Consider the following 10,010-nt stretch of genomic DNA (forward strand, 5'->3'; position numbering starts at 1 on the left):
GCAGTGGGAGGAGGTCCTCTCCTCTCTTACATCAGCCTGTATCTGTTTCTACAAACAGACTCTGCTCATTAATCTTTCTCCTGTCACTGTTTCTGTATAACGGTCACTGATATTATAAAGGTGAAATCTAAAAGTCCGTGACGTTGTGACGTAATACACCGGAAATTATGGCAGATATGGCGGACTGATTTAAGACGATAGAAACTGAAAGTGTTTTTTTTTGCTGCGTCAATGCTGAGATGAGAGGAGCGACTCGGATCTTGGTTACTCAGAATAGTTGCCGTATTTGATCCTGTTAGGATTTCTGCAGACATGGAGCTTCTAGCACTTCTGTTTCTGAGCTTCTGTTTCCTGACTTTGTCCGGACGAATGTTTGCTGTTGAATCCGGTAAGAAGCTCATTGATTAGACTGATCATGTTTCAGGCGCAGTCATGTTTCACAGCAGCGGATGGAGGTTTAACGATGTTCAGGCTGCTGCTGTGGTGCGTGGATGACTGCGGCATCTACACCTGTGACATTAGCGTTTAATGCAGCCGCATTTTGATGTTGAAATAATGAGCAGATAAATGTGCAGCAATTCTACAACAGTATGAAAATTTTCTTGTTATTTTTTACGATCAGATTATCTCATTATTTCACCCTGACTTTTTTCAGGTGCGGCGTATTTGTTAGCGGTTTGTGTTTCCTGCAAACACACATGTGTTTTATTTTTTCTTTACAAACTGAGATTCTGAGACATCAACAATGATATAAAATTATTATTATTATTATTATTATTATTATCCTTAATTAGTAAAAGGAGGACAGAAGTCATCCATAAACACATAAGTAGGCAAGTGTATAAAGTTCATTTTTCCTTGTATGTGTTACTACAGCTCCACCTGCTGCCAGTTTTAAAGGGAGTGGCACAGCCAGGCCCCAAAAGGATGGAGAGTGGCTGTACCCTGTTTCCATTTCCTGAGGTTTTTACAGTCAGAGTTAAAACACTGTGTGGCCCATTAACATGAGGCTGTTACTGACTCTGATGTGCAGGTTCAAACTGGCAGATTTTTTGAGAGCTCAGCTGGTGAAAAGGACACAGACTGGATGTGTTTCAAATATTTATCAGTGAAAAATGTTTGGCCTCACAGTGTTGAAACTGTTGCTGCCTGAATTTGTGATAACCTCTGATGAGCTACCTGGTCCTGGTGAGCTGGTTGGGGGCAGAGTTATAATCACTTCTACCTCTTTATATGATTTTTTTTGTACATTTGCCACACTTAAATAGAAATATCATCCCAGAAGAACTGCAAGACCAAAATGCACATGAGACACTTGAACCGAGAGGCAACATCTTCTACTTTCTAAAACCCTGCTTGTTTAGCATGTAGTTAAAAGCCAGTCTACACCTAACACCAGCACATGTGGTTCACTGGTGACCTGCTGGATATTAAGAGGTTGATAAATTCCCCCTATTCTCCTTAATCACGTGAAGATCTTTGCCTCAAACCAGAAATTAATTCACAATCTTTCCACACAGCTTTGTAGTGACTTGCAGTATTTGATGGGGCCTTAAATTTTAAACTGAAATCCTTCCGAGGAGGCTAAAAACCAAGCAGCAGCTCACAGACATGTCAGGACTGCTGTCAGCTGTAATACTGTTATAGAAAACTGTTACAGTTATAAAGCTGAGGATTCAGAATATTTCTAAGATTAAAAAATTAATCATGAATAAGCTGATATTTCTATTTACAGAAAAAAATAAATACAGTGTCATCACATATATGTTACTCAGGTGGAGCTGTGTGTTGGTGGGATGGAGGAGCATTTCATGTGGATGCAGTCATATTAGCAGAAATAAATATTCAGAGTCCTCTTTAATGGACCTCACCCTCTGACTTCTGTAAACAGTAATGTAATACATGCAGTAAAAATGAGCTATTATACTCATTTCCAGCTCCATGTTTTATTCTTGGACACTGCTGGAACAGTTTATCTCAGACTGGGCCTTGGTGCAGCCTCTGAGTCCTGAGTTCTGAGTCCTCTCTGTAACAAGCTCTTCAGCTCCTTCAGCTTCTATTTAAATCAGTCATACAAACTGTGGCGCTACAGGTGGGACTATGATGACAACAGGAAAATATGAAGGGTGACTAAACTAAATAAATATGAATTCTTGTTGTAGGAAAAAATAAAGAAGGGTTTTAATTGTGAATGCATTGTGATTTTTATATGTTTTTAATCTTCGTGAAAGCTACAAATGGAGTCTGAACTGTTTTTTAGTTTCTGAAATAAAAACGTTGAGCTTTAAGCCAATTTTCTTCTGATTGACTGCCCCTGCCTCGTACCTGACTTTTCTTCTATCCTTATCCCTGTTTAAAACATGCTTTGTCTTTCAGGGACACCTGTGGCCAGAGTGACTGTGCGAGAAGATGATGATGTTATTTTACCCTGTTCCCTCGACACCAATGAGAACATTGAGTCAATGCTGTTTGACTGGGTTAAGGAAGTCCCTCGAAAGGAGGTGTTCATGTATCGTAATCGCAGTCATTACAATAATGGTCTGCCAGGTCAAGATGTGGAGTTCAAAGGTCGAGTCTCACATTATCCAGAAGAGCTGAAGTATGGAAACGCCTCCATAAGACTAAAACAAACTAGGCTGGAGGACAATGGAACCTATACCTGTATATTCCCAGACATAAAGCCCAGTGAAAAAATCTTCCGCATTGAGCTTGTTGTTGGTGAGTGCTGTTATAAACCAGCTGAATGTTCACAGATGAAACAGTCAGCATGCACATCTGGCAGGGTCTCACTTCTACAGCACATCTGCAGTGATATTTGCAATATTTAGTGAAAACAAACTGAGACCTTCCCATGTGTATGCTGGTCCTGTGCCTGCGCCATATCAAAAAATCTGAGGTGCCCTATAAAAATAAAATCTCTGTGAATGCAGCTATAAACACTGCATTTATTTGACTGCCAACTTAATGAGAACCTACCACTACTAACCTGTTTTTGTTTTTTTTTCTTTTCAGAGCCAATATTAACTTGTTAGAGCCTCTCACAGTCATGTGCACTTCTGCATGTCTGTAACTACCAGAATAAACTTTTTAATAATTTCTAAACCTTAAATGGCAAATACCTGCGTGTTTCAACAATGTGAAGTAAAATCTGTGATCTTTAATGTAGTCTGTTAGTTTTACCTTTAGCTCTAACACAGATCATTTGTTAGAGGATTATACAGGAAATCACTGAAGCCTTGATGTTTTTAAGCTTTTACTTTATATTTTAAAGACAGGTATTCGGTCATTATAAGGGCTAGAAGGCTGAAATTTACAGGATATCATCTTTTTTAAATCTACAATAAATGTGCCAATTTTCATGCTGATATTCTGAATTAACTTAAAGATATTAAAGAGAATAATTCAAATTGCAAAGCAGAGAATCTATGACAAATTATTTCTAAACTCCACAAAAATCTCTTCAAAGTTAACAAATAACAAGGATTCATTCAGTTTTTTTACATTTCACGTGTTTCTAAATGCTAAACTCAACTTCAGAACGATGTCCTAAATAATTAAAACAAAGATTCACACATTTATTATACTTTAATCGGGTATTTTTGACAGATTAAATAGTTTTCTTTGATTTGTTTTCGTTTCATTGTAACAGCGAAGCTAACTACTTCACCTTCCATATATGGTCAGACAGGTGATTTTCCCGGCTTCAAACTGAGAGTGGTTTCACTGCGGTGACTTTCTACTGGATGAGAGTAGCTGTCAATCAAACACCCACGTAGCTGTCGTAATGATGCTCTTTTCTGATTGGCTGACTGAATTAATGTTGTCGTGGGGTCGTTATTTTTTGTCCGCAATCGATGCTAATTGGTTAATTTTGCTCGTGGGTGTTTCCTGATATCAGAGACGTTACAATGATTGGTACAAATTAGTCGTCAACGCTTTGAAGTTGCTTTTAATCTTCTTATTTTAAAAGTTTCTGTAACTCCGATAAAACTTCATAAGAGAATAAATTCTCTTTTTTCTGGATATCTTTACTCCCGGTCGAATTTAAACGAGCGGAAGTTAATCTGTGAGTTTTGTTCGTTAAAAGGAGCTGCTATTTGTCTTTACACGGCTATTTTTGGTCCGATTAACGACTTTCTAATGGTGATGCAACATGCTAACCTTAACGTTACTAACTATTTACTGAAATAAATTAAGACGTAAGTGTTTTTATGTCGTAAATTATTTTTTTGACATTCATGAATCTACTGAAAAACGAATATCTGAGCTTTCAAACGACGTGTAATACGACTGTATCTTTGTTTCCGCTCAACAGGAGAATATCAAGTATCTTCATTTATTAATTTTACATGTAAAATTAGGTCGCATACAACCTCTGCGTTTCAAAAGGTTAAAGATCCGAAACTTTCCAGGTGAGTCCTGTTTGTGCCGATACTGATGTTAACATGCTCGTTTGTGTTTATGTGAACGTGTAAGTAGTAGGAAAAGACAAACATGTACTTGTTTTGGTGAGAAGTATAAAAGGTCTAAAGATTATCTTTATAAACAGTCCACGGTTAAAGCAAAATGTTTATGATATTGTTTTTATCCGCATATAAAAAAAGATTTATGCTACAATGTTGGTGTGCTATACATAGTTAATGGGGATTATAATTTTTTTATTTTTTTAATTGTCTCTTAATTGTCTTTTAAGACACTTATTCTAGTTTTATTTTGCTGTTGTTGCTGTTGTCGTCTCTCATTTGTTTCTTAGAAGCCAAATGAAAGGTTTAGAAGGTTTGTGTAACAACAGCAAAAATCCTTATGTCCTTAGCAGGTTTTAAAATTAGGTAAATACAACCGGAGATGAATAACAAGCTTAGCAACATATTCAACTGTCCTTTTTTTAATTTGTATTTATTTTTTTATTTTTTTTACCTGAGCCAAAATTCAGCAGCAGCATGTGAGAAACTAAGCATACAGCATGATTCAGCAGCTTGTAGAACCACCTTCAGCAGAAATAACTTGAAGTAATCATTTTTTTGTCTGACTTTATCAGGCTGTCACATCATTGGATGAATTTTAGTTCACTTTTCTTTACAGAATTGTTTCATTTCATTGAGGTTTGTGGGCATTTATTTATGCACAGCACTCTTAAGGTCCCACATTAACCAGCACTTAGATTCTTTTGTTTTCCAGCCATTATGTTATAAATTTGCTGCTGTGCTTAGGATGCTATAATTACAGCTTTTTTTGTATGATTGTCCCAGTTAAGTGTTTCAGATCAAACAAATGAAGATATTAGACAAAGATAACATAAGTAAACACAAAGTCCAGTTTCTAAATCAAGGTGCTTATTATTAAGGTAAATCTTTTCCTCCTTGGCATTGTGTTAACACACATCTGAGTGCTCCAGACCAGAAGACCCAACAAAATCTGTGCTTTAATTGAGGTGTGCAGACTCAGTCACGGGGTGAGCTCGGTTCTGCTAGAGCAGGGGTGCCCAATCCAGGTCCTCGAGAGCTACCGTCCTGCAGCTTTTAGATGCATCCTTTTTCCAACAAACCTGAATCAAATGAATGGCTTGTTATCAGGCCTTTGCCAAACTTGATGGCATGCTGAAGAGGTAATCAAACTATTTGATTCAGCTGTGTTGGAGTAGGGATGCATCTAAAAGCTGCAGGACGGTAGCTCTCGAGGACCTGGATTGGGCATCCCTGTGCTAGAGGTTTGTCTTTGTTAAATGGGAGTTTTTCTTTCCCACTGTGGTCAAGTGCTTGCTCATAGAGGGTTGTCTAATTATTAGGGGTTTCTCTGCATTATTGTAGCATCTCTAGCTTAGCGCCTTATGTGACTGTTTTTGTAATTTTGTGCTATGTAAATAAAATGTAATTGAAATGAATTCCTCTGGAAACAGTAAGGGTATACTTAATATTTTTACATACTGTTTTCTGCATTTTGGTTTAGTCTTTGTTAAATAAATAATAACATGCCATAACATGTCATGTATTATTGTTAATACGAGGATGTATTTAAATAATTGATTGTGGCTATGTAAACTAATTGTTTGTTGTCTATGATGTGCTCACAGGTGCAGCTCCAAAACCGTATGTCACAATACTTAAAGAGAAGGGGCTGCTGCAGTGTGAAGTTCCAGGTGCTTCTCCTAAACCTACAGTTGAGTGGTGGGACAGTGATAACAAAACACTTCCTACTAAGACGGTGCAGGATGAAGAACAACAAGGTCGCTTCCACGTCACCGTCCAGACGACTGTGACTGAGCCTGGCTGTTATCACTGTGTAGCCAAACAGTTGGAAAAGTGGCATCGGATTTCTTCAGAGATCTGTGTGCATCATGGTGAGTGAGATATAATTCTTCAAATAAGTGTGAACACTAAAATGTGAATATGTGCTTAGACTGAACACTAAGAATGTGGTCTGGGAGGAAAGACTGAAACCTAAATTATGAAAACATGAACATAAAAAAAAAGATTTGGCTTCAGTAGAGACGATGTGCATGCTGGAAAAACTGTCAGCTCCTAACCTAATGTTAAAAAACTAAACTCACAAAAATATACTGTATATTATAAAAGATGAACGTTGCTGTTGTGACTGATTTGTTTATGAACTCTCACATGATGCCCCAAGCTCATTTCTCCATCAAAATGTTGGTGTTTTTTAAACCTGAGCATGCTCACAGGCTCTTGAAATAACACTCACATGGTAAATCTTACTCTGCTGTATTTTTAATTTTTAAACGTTAATGGCATCATATTCACATTCTGGGTGGTGCTCTCACTTGGTGTTGGCTCTCTCTAGAGTATCATTTTTTGTTGCTGTTACGACACAGTGGTGTTTTTATGTAACTTATCTGTGTACCCAGTTTAATTAAAAACTTATATCTAATGTCTTATTTCATAGTATAATTTTCACATGCCCTAACTTGAAGCACTCTGTTGATTCACTCGCTAAATATAGTCACAGTATTCACTCACTATGTCTTTAGGGATTTGCTAGCTTGACTACTAGGTGACTCACTAGCAGCATGGATTCTTCATCTGTACCTCCTGCACTTTCCTGCTCAGTGTGTGAGACGTCTGGTTACTCCTCAGCCTCCTTTAGTAAAATTGATACTTGTAATAAATGTAACCTATTTGCAGCTCTGGAGGATTACTGAATTGGAGACTCGATGTCGCAGCTTTGAACAACCCATAGCTAGCCAGGCCCCTGTAGTCGGTGCAGCTGAAGGTAGCATAAGCCCCAGCATATTGTCCTGAGCCAGGGAAACAGGATGACTGGGTGAGGAGGAAGCGTAGTCCTAAACAGAAGCTCCTGGTACATGTATCTAACCATTTTTCCCCACTCGGTGACACACCTGCCAGGGATCAAACTCTGGTAATTGGTGATTCTGTTCTGACACATTCAAAGGTAAAGACAGACAATTGTCCTCCAGAGACCAGAGCAGGTGACATTGAGGGAAATTTAACCAATGTCGGACTCTGTAGTTTTCTCTGGTCCCCTCCCCAGTTGGACCAGGAGTGACATGTTTAGCCGCATGTTCTCCTTAAATTGCTGGCTGTCTGAGTGGTGTCCCAGAAACGATGTGGGCTTCATAGATAATTGAGAAATGTTGTGGAACTTTAAAATAACCTGCAACACATCCAGTGAGCGTTTTGAAATGGTTTAATAACATATTGCAATATGGAGAGAAACATCCCAGCCAAAACACTAGGATCATCTCTGAAATTTGACCGCCACCCTAACATCTTTCAATGCATAGACAGACAAAGAACTCTTACATGTTGGCCCCTCTCACCGGGGGGCTATACCTTCAGCCCCATCCTTAAAATCTTCTCCCTCACAGAGAGAATTATGACCTTGTTTTCTGCTTGGCTTTCACCTAAGGATTTACATCCCTGATAAACAGGAGTCTCACTATCTGTTTAATGTCTCCCATGAACTAACAATGGCCTCACTGTGTCAAGTGTGTGTGTAGAGCATAAGGCCCATTTGTAGTGCACATGAATACAACTAAGTGAGAAAGTGATATTACTCTTACTAATGTGATACGATTAAAATATGTGATTAATATATGAGAAAAGAAATCTGCCACCACAGGTTGCAGTTGAGAAGTCGACATGGGAGCTTGTCGTCTGTTGGGTTTGTTCTGAGGATGCACCTGGTTCCTTTTGCGCTATATGAAGAACCCCTGGGTGCTTTAGGTGACATATATTGCAATCCAAATGACTCCTACAATCTTTTTGATTGTATGGCCAACTTTCAGACAACCAAAACAAATTCCCCTTTCCCTGTTAAAAGTCAACTTATCCTGATGCATTTTAGCTTTAAACTGCATAAATTTCTCCAATAAATGGTTACTCTGTGAAGAAAACAAGGAACTATGGAGGACAGTGGAGGTGGTCTTGTTTTTAGTTGATTGAGTTTTGACCCCTGGAACTGTGCTGAAATTTGTGGAAAAACTGGAACTTGAAACTTTAGAGCTCCCAGATTGTGACTCTTGGATATTCTCAAACACTGGAAATGATGGTACCTTCACTTGTTTTAATTATAAAGGCAACCGGATAAGTTAACACTGCTCTGTAAACATTTTGTTCTGGCAGCGTATAAGCAACAACTGTCCATTTTTCAGTCAGTTTGTATGGGAGTTTCAAAACAATCATTCTCATGTTTAAAGGCAAATCCAGCTCCTTCATATAAACAGTTTGTTGTGTTAGATTTGAACATCCTTGGAGAAAATGACTGAAGATCTTTCACATCTTCGCTTTTTATAGGTATCCAGAGGTGTGTGCAGAGGCAATTTTACTTTCATTTCCAAAATGTTCTTCAGAAAGATGTTTAGTTCTGGAATAGCCCTGCTCAGGAAGTAAATACTGACAACTATGCACCAAGTCTTTAAGCTGCCCCCTAATGAACTACTCTAACAAGTGCAAACAGTTGATCCAGTTATCAGTTTTAACTTCTGCTCCGTTTTCAAAGGCATTCACAAATAATCTATACTGTAAAGGGTCTCCATCAAACAAAGGAGTTTGCAAAGAAAAGCGTCTGGACTTCTTTAAGTTGCTTGAAGACGTTTCACCTCTCATCCGAGAAGCTTCTTCAGTTCTAAGGTCAAATGGCCGAGAGTCCCAGATTTAAACCAAGTGGGAGTTTCCCCAAAGAGGGACAAAGGACCCCTGGTGATCCTCTAATCACATGAGCCAAGGTGTGAAAGCGGGTGTGGGACCTAATCAGCCAGGGTTTCAGGTGAGCTCATTGTGAAACCTGGCCCCACCTTGTCATGTGAATTCCTGAGGTCAGATGGCCCAGGATGTGAGTGGGCATTAAGGCGTCTGGGAAGGGAACTCAAAACTGGATTATAGATGGCAGACAGTTGGTGTCGTAAACCACCGCCTCTGTTCAAAGATGGTCGCTCACAGTGGACATAGATGGCCTCTTTCACTCCTCTTTCAAACCATCTGTCCTCTCTGTCCAAAATGTGAACATTGGCATCCTCAAAAGAGTGACCTTTATCCTTAAGATGCAGATGGACTGCTGAGTCTTGTCCTGTGGAGGTGGCTCTTCTATGTTGTGCCATGCGCTTGTGAAGTGGCTGTTTGGTCTCTCCAATGTAGAGGTCTGGGCATTCCTCACTGCACTGTACAGCATACACCACGTTGTTAAGTCTGTGTTTTGGAGTTGGAGGATGCCAATGTTCACATTTTGGACAGAGAGGACAGATGGTTTGAAAGAGGAGTGAAAGAGGCCATCTATGTCCACTGTGAGCGACCATCTTTGAACAGAGGCGGTGGTTTACGACACCAACTGTCTGCCATCTATAATCCAGTTCTGACTTCCCTCCCCAGACGCCTTAATGCCCACTCACATCCTGGGCCATCTGACCTCAGGAATTCACATGACAAGGTGGGGCCAGGTTTCACAATGAGCTCACCCGAAACCCTGGCTGATTAGGTACCACACCCGCTTTCACACCTTGGCTCATGTGATTAGAGGATCACCAGGGGGTCCTTTGT

At 39.3% G+C, this 10,010-nt stretch overlaps 1 protein-coding gene across 4 annotated transcripts in view; it reads left to right on the forward strand.

Annotated features, from left to right (window-relative positions):
• Nucleotides 1-240: 240 nt before the first annotated feature.
• The window catches only part of LOC120440292 (butyrophilin-like protein 10), a 21,528-nt gene continuing 11,758 nt past the window's right edge, over nt 241-10,010 (forward strand). For 3 of the 4 annotated variants that reach the window (XM_039612594.1, XM_039612595.1, XM_039612596.1), the window contains exons 1-5: nt 241-388; nt 2,377-2,718; nt 3,013-3,020; nt 4,391-4,412; nt 6,071-6,337. In XM_039612594.1, coding sequence (XP_039468528.1) covers nt 313-388; nt 2,377-2,718; nt 3,013-3,020; nt 4,391-4,412; nt 6,071-6,337 — 715 coding nt within the window. In that variant the 5' untranslated portion in view covers nt 241-312. The remainder of the gene's footprint in view (nt 389-2,376; nt 2,719-3,012; nt 3,021-4,390; nt 4,413-6,070; nt 6,338-10,010) is intronic. The other variant, XM_039612597.1, reaches the window with a different exon arrangement.

Source organism: Oreochromis aureus, linkage group 5 (assembly GCF_013358895.1).
Source record: "Oreochromis aureus strain Israel breed Guangdong linkage group 5, ZZ_aureus, whole genome shotgun sequence".
NCBI lineage: Eukaryota > Metazoa > Chordata > Actinopteri > Cichliformes > Cichlidae > Oreochromis > Oreochromis aureus.